We start from the raw sequence: 18,670 nt of genomic DNA, 5'->3' as shown, positions 1-18,670 counted from the left end.
TTATGGATATTATGATTCATGAACATGCGCACAGTTTCTGGACTCACTAAGATGATTGTTGTATCACATATATACGTGCGTTAGGGAAATCCGCGTTCCGGCTGACGTCACTCGGGGGTACCGTCCCTCCTCCCGGCGCCTTCATTGGCCGGTGCTGCTACCGTACAAATACCTCAAATGAGACCCTTTGTAACGTTTGCTCATTTAAATCCACGGATAACCCCCATGTTCCGTACATTGAACAATTTACTTTTAAACTTCTTATAATTAGTTATACTCGTGTTAATGTTTTATACCAACTAGCTGTAATGAAAATGTTCATTGTATAACTAAAGTAAGAAATCCGTGACTAATACATAATTAAGTTATTATATATAACAATTAATACAACACAAATAGTATAATCTGAATTTTATCTAGTGGGGAGTTTTTTAACTCACAACTAACAGCATGATTTTAGCCAGAATATTTTATTGTAGAGATGTGTTCTTCCAAGGACTCAAAACAACCATCTGTTTCTTCACTACTCGTATTTAAATTAAAATAATTAATTAAAATTAATATATTGTTCTCGCGATGGCTGAGGTCAGAGGCACATTCTTTAGTGCAGCTTGGCTTTAAACCTGCCTTTAAGTCTGGCTGTGTGAATATGTGGTCTCCATCAGCATTTTGATCAAGACTGCCCCCTTATGGACACCTGTGTGAACTGATGCGCCTCCTTTCTCTGCGTTGTCCTGAAGTAGACTTTTCGATAGCTGCGCTTGTGGGCCACGATTCAGAGCACTATCCCTTCAAGCAATAGATGCAAAGAATGGTGCATGCAGCACCAAGAACGCCTGACATCCCCGTACACCTGCTACGCCATTATCTTACGTGTTGGCTTGGTAGCGTTTTGTATTCATATATTCGAAGGTATTTCACAGCATGTTACTACTCTTCCATATTTTCACTGACTCGCATGCTCACTCAAAGTAGGAAAGCGAACCCCCGCATCTTCAAAGAATAAAGAAACCGGGGACTTCCAGTGCAATTTTTCGGAGAATTTTTATATCCAAACAAACCTCAATCACAGGTTCTCAACTTCCCGGGAAAATAACAGCGCCGGAAAATGGACAGGAGCGACATTAGGATTAGGATGGACAGCATTCATTACGCAAACCTTCTCATTCCTGGGACGTCCGTCGCGCAAGCAGCGCAAAACCAACAGACGCGTCCGGCTAATGACGTAGCCTCTCTCCTTTTTAAAAACCAAGTCAAAGATTTGCATCTGGAACATGGGGAATTTGGGAGTGCGGGGCTGTACACTTTCCTGTTCATTTTTGAAAAGAAACGGAAAAAACACAGATCGATGAAATGGCCCATGCATAAAAAACAGAGTGGTACATTAACAAATTTTCATCTATACAGCTGGTGGCTTATGAAAGAAAAGCATTCATTTTTTAATAAGAAGGCACTGAGCACATACTGGCACCATGAAGAAGAATGACCTCACTGTACAGTAGATAAAATTCACATTCGCGAAACACAGGTAACATAAATCAATAAAATCACCACGAAAACCCCTTTCTCTTCATTAAATAACTATGTGACTTAGAAAACAAATCAATATAAAAATGACATCTTACAATTTTTGAATTTTGCCAAATAAGATTAAACATTCCTTTGGAAACAGAAATTTATATTTTACATGTAATATGGCTCTCCACATTCCATATACTATAGTCTAACGCATTAAATATCTTCATATTTAAATGGTTCTATAGTCAGATAAAAAAGGTCACTTTAGAATAAAATAAAAACCACAAATAGAAACAAAATACACATAAGTGGTTTGACAGTGTAAAACATTTCAATAAAACTGTCACTTCATAAAATCCTTCTTGTATAAAGTCAATAATATAATATAGTTTTCCAGTGCTTTGGGAGAAAAATAAAATGACAATCTATTTCAAAGCAGAACAAACACATTTAATTATTATTCAATTATGTTTTTTCTTTTTACAATTCCTCGACGATGTGTTTACAGTGTGCCCACTGGACCGAACAATCCAACCAGAAAAAGACCCATGGGTACACAGCAAGAATGCTACACAACGGCGATCCGGTGTTGTAGTCAGTGATCGGCACAAGCTGCCAGTCAGCCCAATGTGCGTGCTAAACCACCCACGTGCGTGACCCTTATCTCTGGGACATGCTAACAGCCCATGCTAATGGCCCACAGTAATGGCCCATGCTAACGGCCTGTGCTAACTGCCTATGTTAACGATCCATGCTAACGGCCCATGCTAAAGGCCCGTGCTAACGACCAACGCTAACGGCCAATGCTAACAGCCCATGCTAACGGACACACCATCCTCTCTCTGTTCTCCACACTCATCGTAGTTCATTTGAGCAGTGGCTTACAACCTGCCCAGCAATTTGTTTTTTTTTTTTTGTTGTGTTTTTTGTTTGGAGGGCACTCCATTCCTGGGGGTTCCGACCTGAGTGTTTTCTAACAGACTTTCAGTGAAACGCGGAGTGCTAACCAAATGAATGACATAAAGTGGTTCTTGGCCCGCCACAGTCCGTGGCGGTAAGTGGTATGACGTCTCAGGGCCTCCCTGCTCTACATACGTAACCATGAAGAAAAGCTGCCATGATCGTCTCTGTTGTTCTCGTTTGACCTCTACATCCTGGACCTTGACCTCTGCAAGGCTCATCTGTTTGAAATCCACGCTATAGGCATTGGGGGATTTTAGGCAGACTGCAGTTCCTGCGGCCTTCTGGCGCGCTCTGTGGGAGCTGGAAGGTGTCGACAGGGGCTGGAGGACTTGGAGTGAAGACGAGGGTGAGCATGGGTATGAAAGGCTCTGAGCTGGTGTGTTTACGTGTGTTTGTGTGTGCGGCTGCATGTCGAGAAGACGGAGAGAGAGCGTAAGAGAGACAGAGACAGACAGGGACAGTATTTGTTGTCTGTCTGCATATGTGTGTGGAACATGTCACTATTCTTGGGACTGGGGGTGGGGCACTGGGTCTTATGTTATACAGGTATCCATCTTACTGTATGACATAATACACAATATCACACCATCTAACTAAACCTTTATAGTGGCAGTGCAATTGGATTGTTTTGGTTCTTGCCGCATGCCGCACACGTGGTAAAGTATGTCTACTAAGGCAGACATATGCTTTGGACGTCTTATGGGAGATAAGTATGATCAGATGTTACTCGGTAGGATGTAAGTTGACGGATGACTGTATTTAAATCTTTCTAGATGTGTTTATTGTGTGTTTTTTTTTACTGTATGCCAATGCACATACGAGAGAGGTTACAGCGTGTCGATGACATGTGGGTGTGGGTGTGCGGTACCAGATTCCGTGTGAGTGCATATAGTGTTCTTGTGTGCGTGTGTTAGAGTGTGTGTGTGTGTGTGTGTGTCACAGGATGTCCGAGTCCTCCATGCTGAAGCTGCTCCGCCGACTGCTGTCCACCGAAGTCTCGGGGGAGAGGGTGGACAGCAGCGGGTCCCCCACGCCCAGGGGTGACAGCTCGTCCATCAGCAGGAAGCCCAGCTGGCCCTTCTTGCTGCCGCTGCATGGCGGAGGGTAGTTGAGGCCACCGTCGCATGCGTCCAGCGAAGGGGCGAAGTCGAAGTGCTGGGGACCACCCATGGGTGGATACTGCAGCGAGGGCGGCTGGACCAGGCCGTGGCCAGGCAGCGGGGGCAGCTGGTGGGGCGCTGGGGGCGGCGGGTGCTGGTGGAGCGCCTCCTCCGGGCTGCCCTCCTGCTTGACGTAGGAGCCCAGGAGCTCGGCCCCACCCATGCCTGAAGGCGAGTTGCTGGGAATCCCATGGAGCCGGGCCTGCATCTCCAGCTCCTGGGAGATAGATGAAGAAGGAGGAATGTCATTGGCTGTTAGCATTGCCCCTCTACCAATCAGAAACTATCACAGGAAAACCGTGCCAGTTCTTAATCGGTGCTGATTCTGGTGGTTTAATTTGTGCCTGCATGGCTTGTGTTTTTTTTTTTGACGTTATGGTAACCATTTTGATTATACCCCAAAAATCAAAATTATATGACAACAAGGACCTGAAATGACACAAATGTACCCAAAGCTGGGTGTAAATGAAAGGGCACTGCTCATTGACTGACAGTGCAATCCCCACCACCTTGATACGGCCACTCGCTCACACACCACGAACCTGAATGCGCAGCCACAGCTGCTTGTTGGCTACCTCCATGCGCTTGAAGTTGGTCTCCACCTCGCGGCTTCTCTGGATATCCTTCTGCATGCGCTTGATGTACTCCACCGACGCTCTCAGGATGGTGCCCTTGTTCCAGCGCACATCCCTGGGGCGGCAGCAGGTTAGACATGAACCGGGGCCATGTCCCTAAGACATGTCAAGCAAAGGTTCCACACTCCCAACCGACTTGCATAATGTTCACTTTAACTCTTCCTGTGTTGTTTCCATGCTCAAACTATATCATGTGTCCACGTCTCTCGCAGGAGAACCTGCTCAGGTTTTAACTGAAGGGCCAACAGCACCAACATTAAGGATAAAGGGTAACTTACAAGTCATTTGTCTTGGGGATCATGGTTCCCAGCTCTTTGATGCGGTCATTGATGTTGAACCTTCGTCTTCTTTCGACTGCAAAGCAGAGGAGACAGCAATGTAAGCCAAGGGCTACTGGGCTGTGCCCTATACTGAAGCCAGATACAAGCTTCCTTGGATGTCCCAATGGACCCAAAGCTAGCTGTTAATGTTAAGGCCCGCTTCTCTCCAGAAGCTGAACATGTAAACACAGTCATAAGCATCTCGTGCAGCAGCCAGCGTCTGGCAGCTTCCCTCCGCCCACGGTAACCGTGTAACATGCAGAGGCTGGGGTGTCGCGCCAACATGGCAATAACGCTGCACCTTGATTACCTGACAGCTGTCAAAGGCAATCGCGCCCCCGTTACACCGCTATCGGCACAGTCCCTCAGGTTAACAGCATGTTGGGGGCCGTAAACCTTTGGCTACGTTCCAGCGTGCTGGAGGCGGCTTTAAGCGGGATGAGGTCATCCGGATGAGGAAAGGCAGACTCACTCAGGTTGTGGTTGTCCTTCTTCTGTCTCTCCTTGGCCATAGCACGAGCTTCGTCATCTGCCGCAAAGGAAAGAGACGTCAGTCCGTGTCCGGCGCGCCCTGTGCAGACTGCCGACTCCCGAGAGCTGCAGTGGGTCTCAGTCTCATTGGGGCATCAGTCATCGCAGCATATCGATACGGTCACCAAGCCCACCCCCAGATCGCACTACAGCCAGACCAGCAAGGCACCAAACACTGTTTCTTGAGTGCTGTCTGGCCCAGCACCTGGCCACTAAACCCTGCTTCGACGGAGGGGGGGGGGGGGGGATTTACAATACGGCTTTTGTTAGTTTTCTGAGTTTCTGAGGAGTTGTTCTTCCTTGGCTGCAGGATAGATGGAGCTAAAGCGGGCCGCTAAGGACCAGGCCACCAGTTTGTTCACAGTGTTAACAAACATGGGTCAGTGGGACACAAACTGATGATCTAACATGATTTATCCCAAACATGAACAGTATCCCTGGCTAAGCTGTACCAAGCCTGGTGTATTACTAGCCCATTCAGGCAGTTCTGTGCCACACCCCACAGATGTATGACGGAACACTGGGCTCGCTTACCAAACATCTCTCTCTTGATAGCCAGGTTGGCGGGGCAGGAGTTGCTGGTCATGGTGATGGCCGGCCCAGTCATGCCTGGGCCCGTGTACACGTCCAGGTGGCTGCTGGACAGAGGCAGCTGTGGCAAGGACAGAAAGACAGGGACAAAGAAAGATGGGGAGAGAGAGATGCGGTCAGGCGCACGCAGCCAATCAAACTCACAAAACCTTTTGGCAAACAGTTTAAATCTTTACCATGCTGCTGCTCACAGACAGCTGATGAGAACCTTCTACAACTTAAATGCTAAAAGAATGTCATTCTGTGTTTTCTTCTGAGGAATCTCACCAAGGTGTCCTTGAAGCAGGAGCTCAACGGCGTCACCATGAGCGAAATCTGAGCAGAATGTACAACGTGCTACAGCGTCATGCAGCGCTTTGGTGAAAGTATCTCCCTCAAAAGTAAGCAGATTCACGCTGTGCTACATCTGTATCATTAGTAGAGAGCTTCTCCGAGATGATAACGTGCAGATAAAGCGAACCGTCAAACAGAATGAGCTCGCGGAGGAATGATTGACTATCGGGTCATCTCTTATCACCGCCATTTATTGCTTTATTCCTGCCGTATCTTGTGCTCTATCTCAGTGCCTCAGTATAACTCTGCAGTGCCATACAAGTTCCTAATGAGCCTTGACGGATAGGTAGCCATTCAGATACAGATAATGTATCATGTAGGCTTCTGAATCGGGGCCCGGCCTCTCAGAGCCGAGGTGGCAGGCAAACCGGGACGGTATTAATCAATGTCAGGATCACGGCGTACATTCACTGGCCTGCCGGACTCAAGTCCGGGGGGGTGAGACCCCTCATGCTGTCACCTGTGCATCGGCAAGGTGAAAGGGTGTTACCTGTCGCCGGTGAAAAGCACGGAGCAAGAGGCGTGTAAAGATTAACGACCTGCACTGTCAGCGAGCTGTAATGTGTGTGTGTGTGTGGGGGGGGGGGGGGGTGGTGTCTCATGCCTTCCTGCACGGTGTGGAGCAGCCAAGCATGCTGCTAGGGGGCAAAAGCATGCGAATGTTGGAGTTACAGGTGCAATTCGGAGAGAGACCTCAGACAGCAATGGAGAAACCCTTCGTTTCCTACACAAGAGGGTACCAGAAGTATGTGAGAATTCTGAGAACTGTGAGAGGTCCTGATTAAGGAAGCGCGCTTCTGAAGGCTGCGCGAGAAGAAAAACAATGCTTTTAGATTCTCAGAGCTATTTACACCTTTTAAGATTTAAATCAATTTTAATCTCTTGCTGCACACGCAGGCTGATATCATTCATGAAGTTAATCTCAGCATAAAGAAAGAAAGCCTCCATATAAAGACACATGTCAGTTTATAAAAACATAAAACTCCTTGCACGGGTTGCTACCTGCATTCTCGGCGTGCCTGAGAGTGGCTTGCAGGAGCACTGCCTCTGCTGAAGCTCGATCAATGGGCTAATCGCTAACGAGAGACAATCAATACCGGAGTAACTACCAGTTGCGTAAACAAAACAGCTCTATATCTAAGAATGAACACCAAAAGGCGGGAGACGCAGTAAGGATTCTGCTCGCCTGCGGAAAACTATCCCTAAATTCCACTGCACCAAATTCCCAGGAATGTGCCAATGAGAGAACTAGCAAACTCAGCAGGAAGTGGAGAAGATGACAGATCACCGCGGAGTAACATCACAACAGCGTCTCTCGGCCGCCTAGCACGGCGCTAAAAAGCCCCCCAGGTAAATCTCACTGCTGGTGCAGGTTAGCGCGCCGGCAGCGGGTGAGAGAGCAGCCCACACGGGGAATCAAGGACTTTCCTTGCACCCTGCAGCTCCTGCCCCTTGCTGTGGCCCCTTTGGCAATTTCAAAATGCTCTTACCAGCTGTATCCTCTCCCCATCGATTACCTCCACAATAGCATATGTCTTCCCTGCTTCCTTCATCCTGGCTAGACTCTGGGCACGTTTGCAGCTCTCCCTGCGTGACGCCGGTGTCCCCACCCGTTAAGACACTGTCCCCGAGACTCCTAGAGCCTGCCCTCTTCTACTGGCCCTCAGCAAAAAAAAAAAGTGATCTTTCCCCTGCCTGGACTTTCAGCCTGTTCTTTCCCTCCCTTTTGCAGCCCCCTTTCAAACAAATGTCTTGTAAACAAGTTGAACTCTAACTGGATGTGGCTTAATTGTTAATTCACAGCAGTTACTTTGAATAACCTGGAGCAAAGTACTGAGATTATTCCCCGAAACGAAGCTCTAAAGCGATTATTTTGCCAGTGGATTTTTTTGGCTTTACACGGCACAGAATGGTTTTAAATTTTGTGTACGGGGCAGTGCTACATCTTCTTTGCAGCTTCACGTCAATAACTTAACGTGATCGCTTAAAGAGAGAGACGTCCTCCCCGCGTACACCAGCAAGAACATTAGGGCATATCACAGAAGAGCCACGGGCCCGAAGGCAGACCAAGCACTCGTCTCGGCAAAACAACCGCACTCTTACGCTTCAGGGTGGAAAACAGCCTTATGGATTTTGGCAAACTCTTTTTATGGAAGAGAACAGGGCGTCCCTTTGTCCACGGCCACTTTCACAAAGACTGAGTTCAGCTACGTATCGGGGGCCCAAACGGGCTCCAGGGGCTCTCGTTAGAGGGAGAGATGTTTACAGGCGTACCGAGGTCCTGATTCATTTTTGTCCTTTCGGCATAGTCTCCATAGCGATTTCTCCATTTCACAAGGAAAACAATCCAAAAAACATGCCAGGCTGGGCGTCCCCAACGCCTAGCGCATTCGCTGTACTTACCGTGTTGGACATCTGGACCACGGGGTCAGCATATGCTTGCATGTCATCATAACTTGACTGCAGGCTAATGATGTCATCGATCACGTCATCCATCTGCTCAAAGACAAAAAAGGTTGGACAAGTTTAGAGTTTTCCTACTAATATAAACCATATTTCACAGGAAGGAATTATATACCGAAACAGCATCACTGTTGTGCATTTGTCTCTGGTACCTATGAAACATAAATCTACAGGCACAGGTTGAAACTTGTGCGCTGCAACAGCATGTTAATAAAGCGCCAGGCCAACTCGTCATGCTGTAAAATGTAGCCTTCAGGCAGATCTGTATACCTGCTAGCTTATTACTTTAGCCTGTGCGTTAGCCTGCAGGCCGTAGCATTCTTCCAGGTTCATAAGGGCTGTGTCTGATTTCAGGGGCTGCATCTTTCATAGAATGTGGTCTATGAAGGTAGAGACTGGGACGGTCTGGCCTACAAATAATTTCCTATATGTGTCACTAGCTGTTCCCACCTGAAGTTATGAAGTGCCACTCCTATTGCCTACCCAGAATACACCCACTGTGTATTCAATGAATCTTGGGATATGTTAGGCTGAGATGGATCCATCGGGTGTGTCTGTCACGGAGCAGGAAAAGAAGGATGCATTTCTAGACGACATTTGAAGGAGCCTTTGTAATGGGACAGCCTTGTGCATTCAGTCCTTTAATGCAGCCTCAGAAGGATGCAGCCACTGAATTCAGAGACAACCAAGGTCTGCCTGCCAGCTTTAGCCTGCAGACTGTATCATTCTGCCAGGTTCATAATGTCAGCCTGCTAGCCCTGTGCTTTAGCCTGCAGACTGTATCATCCTGCCAGGTTCATAATGTCTGCCTGCTAGCCCTGTGCTTTAGCCTGCAGACTGTATCATCCTGCCAGGTTCATAATGTCAGCCTGCTAGCCCTGTGCTTTAGCCTGCAGACTGTAGCATCCTGCCAGGTTCATAATGTCAGCCTGCTAGCCCTGTGCTTTAGCCTGCAGACTGTAGCATCCTGCCAGGTTCATAATGTCAGCCTGCTAGCCCTGTTCTTTAGCCTGCAGACTGTATCATTCTGCCAGGTTCATAATGTCAGCCTGCTAGCCCTGTGCTTTAGCCTGCAGACTGTATCATTCTGCCAGGTTCATAATGTCTGCCTGCTAGCCCTGTGCTTTAGCCTGCAGACTGTAGCATCCTGCCAGGTTCATAATGTCAGCCTGCTAGCCCTGTGCTTTAGCCTGCAGACTGTAGCATCCTGCCAGGTTCATAATGTCAGCCTGCTAGCCCTGTGCTTTAGCCTGCAGACGGTATCATACTGCCAGGTTCATAATGTCAGCCTGCTAGCCCTGTGCTTTAGCCTGCAGACTGTAGCATCCTGCCAGGTTCATAATGTCAGCCTGCTAGCCCTGTGCTTTAGCCTGCAGACTGTAGCATCCTGCCAGGTTCATAATGTCAGCCTGCTAGCCCTGTGCTTTAGCCTGCAGACTGTAGCATCCTGCCAGGTTCATAATGTCAGCCTGCTAGCCCTGTGCTTTAGCCTGCAGACTGTAGCATCCTGCCAGGTTCATAATGTCAGCCTGCTAGCCCTGTGCTTTAGCCTGCAGACTGTATCATTCTGCCAGGTTCATAATGTCAGCCTGCTAGCACCTGGGCTTTAGTCTGCAGACTGTATCATTCCGCCAGGTTCATAATGTCAGCCTGCTAGCCCTGTGCTTTAGCCTGCAGACTGTATCATCCTGCCAGGTTCATAATGTCAGCCTGCTAGCCCTGTGCTTTAGCCTGCAGACTGTATCATTCCGCCAGGTTCATAATGTCAGCCTGCTATCACCTGGGCTTTAGCCTGCAGACTGTATCATTCCGCCAGGTTCATAATGTCAGCCTGCTATCACCTGGGCTTTAGCCTGCAGACTGTATCATTCCGCCAGGTTCATAATGTCAGCCTGCTAGCCCTGTGCTTTAGCCTGCAGACTGTATCATTTTGCCAGGTTCATAATGTCAGCCTGCTAGCCCTGTGCTTTAGCCTGCAGACTGTATCATCCTGCCAGGTTCATAATGTCAGCCTGCTAGCCCTGTGCTTTAGCCTGCAGACTGTATCATCCTGCCAGGTTCATAATGTCAGCCTGCTAGCCCTGTGCTTTAGCCTGCAGACTGTAGCATCCTGCCAGGTTCATAATGTCAGCCTGCTAGCCCTGTGCTTTAGCCTGCAGACGGTATCATTCTGCCAGGTTCATAATGTCAGCCTGCTAGCACCTGGGCTTTAGCCTGCAGACTGTATCATCCTGCCAGGTTCATAATGTCAGCCTGCTAGCACCTGGGCTTTAGCAGAGTGTAGCATGCTGACGGCTCTGGATCATGTCCCTGCACTCTGGGCACTGACAGGTTTCACCCACACTGCAGCCTGCCACAGACAGAGACCAGCAGAGACCAAAGTCTGCATTGTTAAGTGCACGCCGTAACTCTTTAAACTCTAATTACACTGTCACAGCCATAATTGGGGAGTTAAACTGCAATGAGAGTGAAGTTAACATCTTCAACCTTTGGGCAGGCTCTGGCCTGTGCTTCTGGCACAGGGTCAAAGGCGGGGGAAAGGGTCTGAGCAGGTCAACGCGATGCGAGCAGCAGCCTGGCTGAGCGAACACTTCGCTGTTTGTTTATAGCACCTTTTACAGTCCATGGTGTGTGTCGTTTACAATCCGTGAGTAATATACCATGTGTCAACTCTCAAAGTAACCTGCATAAGCGATGGTTTGGTCTTTGAAAGGGCCAACATCCATAATGACTGTTTACTCTTGCTCAGCCATATAAAGTGAAATGGTGACCTCAGCACACTTGCAGCGTGTTTATTGTTCATTTTAACGCATGAGTGGGCTGTTTTAAAGCAGGGCCATCGGGAGCCTGGACGCCCATTTGCAGGAGTTGTTATATTATTTCTGCAAGAGTCACAGAGACAGCGTGGGGACACTGTAGGGGGACTCCACAAGTGGCTAAGGATGCAACCGAGATAAAGTCCTACACATCGCCCCCTATTGGCAGAAAAGTTTCACATGTGCCTGTTAAGGACGGGTACCTCGTTCTCGTGGCTGGAGCCAATGTTCAGCATGGCCATGGGGCTGTTGGGCATGCTGTTACCCGCCGAGCTGATGAGCTGCTCAGTGCGCAGGCGGGGAGACGGCAAGGGAGGTGGGACGGCCTGCCGGCTAGGGGGCGGGGCCGGAGGCGAGGGCTGCACCCCCGCCACAGCCTGCACCACCTGCTTGGTGGCTAAGGTGGTTGACAGATACTCTTTCACCTGCTGCCGCTGGGACTGGCGAATGTGGTAGTCGGTGGGGTTCTCCAGATTCGTCTGGACCTGCCAGGGGTTGGAGGGGGGCAAAAACATTAGTCAGAGGGCAGCCGAAGCGCTTTCTGGAAGCTGCTTAACTGAAACCTGAAAGTTATTTATATATAATAATAGTAACAACAACAATTTTTGCCAAAATGTTAGTATAATCAGTCCCCAGTTCATAGTTAATTTTGTGATCATGCAGTAGTAGGTAGTTCCCAGACTGAAATCCCCTAGTCTGAAGAGCAGCAGGCGCAGCCATGGCAGATGACATGGCTGGGTGGTACTGGGTCTGCAGCCTAAGGCATGTGACACAGCTTGACGGACAGACGTGACGTGGCTAAGGGCGGGGCTTACGCATCTGACTTACCCGCTGAGGGGCTGTCAGTGGTTATAGGAAAAACACAATCTTCAGGAAACACCAAGGCTTCATTCATATAGCATATTCATTCTAATTTCTTAAAATTTTGAAGAAAACAAAACATTATTGTAACCTTTCACAGCTGCACGTGGGCACCGTCCCCATTCTTCCTGCTGCGCATACGCTCGTGCTGCTTATCCCAGACGGGCAGTCACATCACACGTGTTTTCTCATGAAACATTGCTGTTAAGTGCGACAAGTGGCTTTGGGCAGCGTAACCCCCCTAGGAAAGACACTCATCCTCATGCGACCACAACAGGAACTCCATCTTATTCACAGGACCTCTGTAATCCCCTGAAACATAAACTGTACTGCACACACACCCAAAGTCAGGTGCTGAAGTGAGAGACACTACATCATTTCCTCCTGTCGCTAATTGCCGTATGTTTAATATAACTATTAATCTAGACTGATCTTGGCCTTTTCTGAGAATCACTCAGTGGATACAGGGTTAAAGAGCTGTTAGTGTCCCACTTGTGTCCTCGTGAGGTCAGACACAGAAACACATGCTGCATCCACACCGGGGCGACCAGATCAGTGCATTTTTTAAAAGACAGCTTTAACCCCTTCTAGAGCGCGCCGCCTACAGCTCTCCGATAAGAACATTCCAGAAGCGCCTACGGAATCAGGTCGGAATGCTGCCCCCGCCTGCCTTTGTCTCCGGTCACAGATATATCTGCTGTCCCTCACTTCCGAGCCTGCTTGTTGTCCCACCGCATTCCTCCCCTACGTTACGCACTGGTCCCTGGCTCCTTCCGCCTGCCTCTCCCAGACGACCAGCCTCAGAAGCACGTGGGGATCCAGCTGGCCTCATCGACATTCCCGAGGTTTACCTTTGCAGCCGCACTGCCATATTAGGGGATTAATGCCACATCTGGGCCCCCTAAAGTCCACCACCAGGGGGCCTCCCCAACCCCACATGGCCCCGTGAGCACCAGCTCTGTCTCAGTGTTCTGGTTGGTTCTGTGCTATCCAGGGAAGGTAGGGCAGCAGTGCAATTGGGCAAGAGACTCTCATGCATGAAGAACGGGAATCAGACGGGTCATCTCTGGGTGTCGGCTGTAACCGGGGGCGGTTCGTTCCACGCTCCTGCAAATGCCACGCTTCATCCCTGAACTGAAGCCCCTCCCTCACGCCAGCGTGCCCAGTCACATTCCTCACATGCTGCCAACTCTGACGTTCAGGCCATGCCCACGGGCCGATTGCACTAACCATGCGCGAGTTCCGAGTCCTGCCCTCAACCCCTCCCGGATACTCACCATGAGCACCTCCATGGGCACCTGCATAGGCGGCTGGTAGTGGGCGGGCGCATTGATGGCGGGCGTGGTCGGCAGGGGCGGCCGGCTCTGCATGCAGTGTAGAGCCTGATGCTGCTGCTGCTGCTGCTGCTGCCGCTCCCGCCGCTCCTCCTGCTGCAGCTGGTCACGCATGAGCTGCAGGCGCAGACCTATCCGTGACGCCATTGCGGGGGGGCGCGGGGGGCGGGCCGCCAGGGAGGAGCAGTCCAGCCCAAAAGGTGTGGTCACTGGGGGGAGGACAAGCAGAGGTCTGGGCGTGAGAAACAATAACACATGATGAAACCCAACCTGGGATAGGCTCCAGGCCCCCGACACCACACTGGAAGATGGATGGATGGATGGATGGATGCAAACATACAACATTATCACATTAAAATATGATGTAGCCCTGCCTGGGATAGGCTCTAGGCCCCCAACACCCCACTGGAAAATGGATGGATGGATGGATGCAAACATACAACATTATCACATTAAAATATGATATAGCCCTGCCTGGGATAGGCTCTAGGCCCCCAACACCCCACTGGAAAATGGATGGATGGATGGATGCAAACATACAACATTATCACATTAAAATATGATGTAGCCCTGCCTGGGATAGGCTCTAGGCCCCCAACACCCCACTGGAAAATGGATGGATGGATGGATGCAAACATACAACATTATCACATTAAAATATGATGTAGCCCTGCCTGGGATAGGCTCTAGGCCCCCAACACCCCACTGGAAAATGGATGGATGGATGGATGCAAACATACAACATTATCACATTAAAATATGATGTAGCCCTGCCTGGGATAGGCTCTAGGCCCCCAACACCCCACTGGAAGATGGATAGATGCAAACATATAATATCATGTTAACAGAGAACAACACCTTCAGTAACACCCACAGTAGAGCCTTAAATGTCATTTCTGTGGTGACTATTCCCTTCACAGAGCCTTTAACTGTCAGCCGTGGCCCTGAGACCCGCTGGCCCTCATCTCTCTGTAACCCAAATCGGTGGTGAAGGAGTGTAAAAATAAAAACAAAAAATTTCCAAAAGTCACATGAGGGTCATGCTCTGCGGTAATTTACTCTCATGTGAGCGGCATTTACGAACGAAACCCCCCCCCCCCCCCCCTTGTTTGCACCCCACCCCCTCCACCCTTGTTTGCACCCCACCCCCCCAGGCCACAGACAGGCTGGGGAGTCCCCATAGCGAGTGGTTCCCCTTTCTGACACCGCGGCGATGTAAAGCCTGTGATCCCAGCGGTGCCTGCAAGCGATGGAGGGACAGTAATAAGAAGCGACAGCGAGTGCCGCTGTCCTTCAGGTCGGCCCTCCTTCCGTACAAGTGCCACGGGCGGCAGCCGGCCGCGCAGAACAGCTCATTGTCCAGGGGGTACAATAAGGAAGCCAGCTCCTATTGAAACGCCCTTGCCCCCCCCCCCCCGGGAGTACAGTGCTGGCTGCCGTGGCCTCTCACACAGCCCGCTTTGTGACACCCCTTACTCAGGGACACTCTTAGGCTTTGTCACCAGGCTGAGCCGTGGCAGCCAATGGGAGGAATCGGAGCCGGCACCATTCAAGTGGCCAGTATGACGAGACGGAACTGATTGGCTGCCAGCAAGACAGCCAATGAAACGAGCCGGCACTGGGACCACGTTAACCATACTAATAACAATAACGACAGTAATGACAAATTATTAGTAGTATTATGAAAAGTCACAGTGGACATATTACAATAAAATGTATATATTAAAAAACATATTATTGCTATTAATAATTAATATCAGCAGCAATGATATGGTGCTGCTGGACTGCTGTACCCTTGATAGATTTTTTCAGGATTCTAGGCTAGGGATCTGTGCCAGCAACTGGAATGTTGCTGGTTCAAATCCCATAAATGCCTAGAGTGATTCTACTCAGTTGGGCCCTTGAGCAAAGGCCCTTACCCTGCCATTGCTTCATCCTGGGTATGATGCTAACCTACATCCAGCCCTATAAGGAGGTCCTACTACTTACAGGGAAAAACTTGGGGGTTGGTGGCAGGATTGGCACTGCAGCCACTGGAATAAAACGGCTGCACTCAGGTTCTCATCCCTGAGGTGGTTTGTCGTGTGGTGGACGTGCCGATGCCTCAGTGCATGCTCCTTACCTCTATTTCTGTACTGTGTACTTTTTAATTTGTTTGCACCATGCCTACTTGTCTACTGTGTCTACTGTCTTTGCGCTTTGTTTTGCGCTACATGTATGTTGGTCTGGGTCGGTGCCTCGTCCCGGGTTATTCCCTGCCTTGTGCCTGTTGCTGCTGGGACAGGCTCCGGACTCCCTGCAACCTGAGTATGAAAAATGGATGGATGGTATTTTTTTCTGTGCTCTGTGTACCTTGCTGTTGCAGGCACCAGTGTTTCCACCTGGGATCAATAAAGTTAATCTAATCTAATGAAACAGCTGAGTAGGATCTCCCGCCGTGTCGGTGGCTGTGCATTAGAGCTAAGCAGCCAAGCAGTGGTGGTCGCAGGCTGCCACACAGGCCGCCGTTCCAGAAGGCTCCGCAGGCATGCCTTCCTGCCCGCCACAATACGGCACTGCACTGGACCCATGCCTGTAGCACCCTAGCAGCTTCCAAAAAGGGTGGGGCGGGGAGGTATTTATAAACCCTGACAAATAATCCTGAGGCTGCGGAGGGTGTTTATCTAAACTCCACATTAGATCACAGGGATAGGAATTCTCGCCTGAGACTCGAAGGCCTCTGGGTGCCAGCAAAACCTAGGGAAGACAGCCGATTGGATGTCCACCTGAGGAGTCCCACCCACCCCGCAACTAGGGAAGACAGCCGATTGGATGTCCACCTGAGGAGTCCCACCCACCCCGCAACTAGGGAAGACAGCTGATTGGATGTCTACCTGAGGAGTCCCACCCACCCAGCAAATAGGGAAGACAGCTGATTGGATGTCCACCTGAGGAGTCCCACCCACCCCGCTGCCAGGCTGTCTCCATGCCGCCCGGTTTTAAATGTCCGGCATGCGCTGGGGCAAACGCATGATCATTATGCACAAAGCCTCCATTGTCAGCGCAGACCGTGACGTCATGCCACCTTAGGGTCAAAGATGGAAAAGCCGCCTGAATATTCGTTTGGCCCAGGAAAGTCATAGTGAGAGAAGAGGTCAGTGCGGTGGGGCCGAAGGTGAACGAGGGCGCTGTGTGTGGACAACGATACACAAGTGACCGCACAGCCCCAACGCCTCACCAGCCTCACCAGCCTCACCAAATTGTGGGTAATCTGTCACAGAGAGCAAACAGAGGGGCGTTTGCATGTGAGCTAGCAACGTGCCATGAAACCTCAGCAGATTCAGGCTTCAGAGAGCTGGACCCACAAGTACAGCATCAATGCAGGTGAACCCCAGGTGACGAGTAACAGGTTCAGCCACATGGGTCGGTCTCAAAACAATAACGGGTATTACAATTATTAAAAATGCCTTTGCGAAAAGTAACCTCTATTAATCTAGCTGGGATCAAGGCGGCTTCACAACGTGTCAGCAAAATCTTGCGGTCAGACGTCAGGAAATTCCTCTCTGTACCGTACAGACAACAACCACCCAAAATGTGCGACATGAAACTCATGTGACCAGCGGAGGGGAAGCTGGCCAAGCGGAGTGCTCTGACTGTTATCATACCATCAGGGTCTGTCGGAGCAGCTTATCCTGAAGCCTCCACCAGGTGAGTCACACGGTCCCGTGTCTGATTCAGGGCATGGGTAAAGATGCCCTGTAAAGATGGTACACTTCAACATCAAGATGAAGCACCCAGATATACGAGCATTGGGCCATTAGCACATTAGCTTTGGTTCTCCTTGATAACTGTTTACTTACACTCTCTTCTTTAGCTAACGCTGCATCACAGTTGGTTTTTAGGGACTTTATGTGGAGATCTGAGTAAATATCACTGTTAAGGCATTACCACTTTTAGCAGGAGAATGCCGTCATTTAAACAGACGACTTCACGGCCTCACGGTCAAGCTCAGTCCATTAGGAGACCTGATGACACGTGCCGTAAAACATCAGCCAAGTCCTGTGCTCATGTCGGATCTGTGGCCCGTGAGCCGAAGGTCCCGGGTTCGAGCAACACGGCTGGCAGAGTGATCATATCACCACTGGGCACCCGAGCCACATATGAAGACTAAAGAATTCCTACAAATATCTTTACAAATTGAAGTATCGTGATCAGATGGCTGAAAAACACGCCAGTCACATCTTATTAAACTTATTAAAAACAATTTTTATGTACTTTACAGGGGTTCCTGTCAGTATCATGGTGGGCTGGAGCCCATCCCAGGCAGCACAGGGTATAATAACTATAGCCATGTTTTATATATATATATATATTTCCTTTTATTGTTCTCTGTTTCACATTTTGTTTGGTGGATTCGATTCCAGCTAATGGCTTAAAAGCATCAGTTGACCGTCACTAGCCGTACTCAGTATGAGGGGAGTGCATGATGTGGACTAAATAGTTTCAGAAATGTCATCACGGTATTCTGAGAGCTCAGCCAATGAAATGCAGGCTGGAGACAATCTGCTTCAAAAATAATGTTTAATATTTAGCACACCAATATGTCACTGTGACCCCAGAGGCAGTTATGGAAGATGGATAGATGGATATTAAAATAGTGCAACTCATTTTGCAGGAAAAAAATTCATATTGAGATTTATATTTGGATACACCGATTATGTTGTTATACGGACGTCAGGGCATCAAATCAGGTGTTATTTTTGTCCGAGAGCCATCTCAGTGCTCGGTAATACTTCCACAAGAGACATGGTATTGACATCGGACACCCCAAACCAGTCGGTCCCACCAACAATGCCAGCTGGACACTAGTCCAAAGCAGACAGGTAACCGCCGCAGCTTGACTCTGCAGAGTCGTCTGGGACGAGTTGTAATAAGGGACCCAGCAACAAAGACCAGACATGGCAGTCAGTACATGGCAAGGAGGAAGAACCCAAACAAGACCCCAACATGATTGGTGGAGACCTTTGACAAAAGGACGTGATCAGTGCAGACCTCAAGCTAACAGACTTGACCTCCCGGCTAACCAATGTTACCAGTGCAGACCTCTGACTAACTGACTAGCAGACCTCTGGCTAACCAAAGTGTCCAGTGTAGACCTCTGGCAAA

General features: G+C 49.4%; 1 protein-coding gene across 2 annotated transcripts in view; it reads right to left on the bottom strand.

Annotated features, from left to right (window-relative positions):
* Nucleotides 1-1,027: 1,027 nt before the first annotated feature.
* Nucleotides 1,028-18,670, bottom strand: part of tfeb (transcription factor EB) — a 31,832-nt gene continuing 14,189 nt past the window's right edge. For both annotated transcript variants that reach the window (XM_023832386.2, XM_023832387.2), the window contains exons 2-9: nucleotides 13,469-13,734; nucleotides 11,534-11,815; nucleotides 8,455-8,547; nucleotides 5,662-5,779; nucleotides 5,069-5,125; nucleotides 4,555-4,630; nucleotides 4,184-4,331; nucleotides 1,028-3,858 (exon numbers count right to left, since the gene is read on the bottom strand). In XM_023832386.2, coding sequence (XP_023688154.1) covers nucleotides 3,418-3,858; nucleotides 4,184-4,331; nucleotides 4,555-4,630; nucleotides 5,069-5,125; nucleotides 5,662-5,779; nucleotides 8,455-8,547; nucleotides 11,534-11,815; nucleotides 13,469-13,672 — 1,419 coding nt within the window. In that variant the 5' untranslated portion in view covers nucleotides 13,673-13,734 and the 3' untranslated portion in view covers nucleotides 1,028-3,417. The remainder of the gene's footprint in view (nucleotides 3,859-4,183; nucleotides 4,332-4,554; nucleotides 4,631-5,068; nucleotides 5,126-5,661; nucleotides 5,780-8,454; nucleotides 8,548-11,533; nucleotides 11,816-13,468; nucleotides 13,735-18,670) is intronic.

Source organism: Paramormyrops kingsleyae, chromosome 8 (genome assembly GCF_048594095.1).
Source record: "Paramormyrops kingsleyae isolate MSU_618 chromosome 8, PKINGS_0.4, whole genome shotgun sequence".
Lineage (NCBI taxonomy): Eukaryota > Metazoa > Chordata > Actinopteri > Osteoglossiformes > Mormyridae > Paramormyrops > Paramormyrops kingsleyae.
Note: the sequence above shows the minus strand (reverse complement) of the source record. Positions and strands in the feature narration are given on the sequence as shown.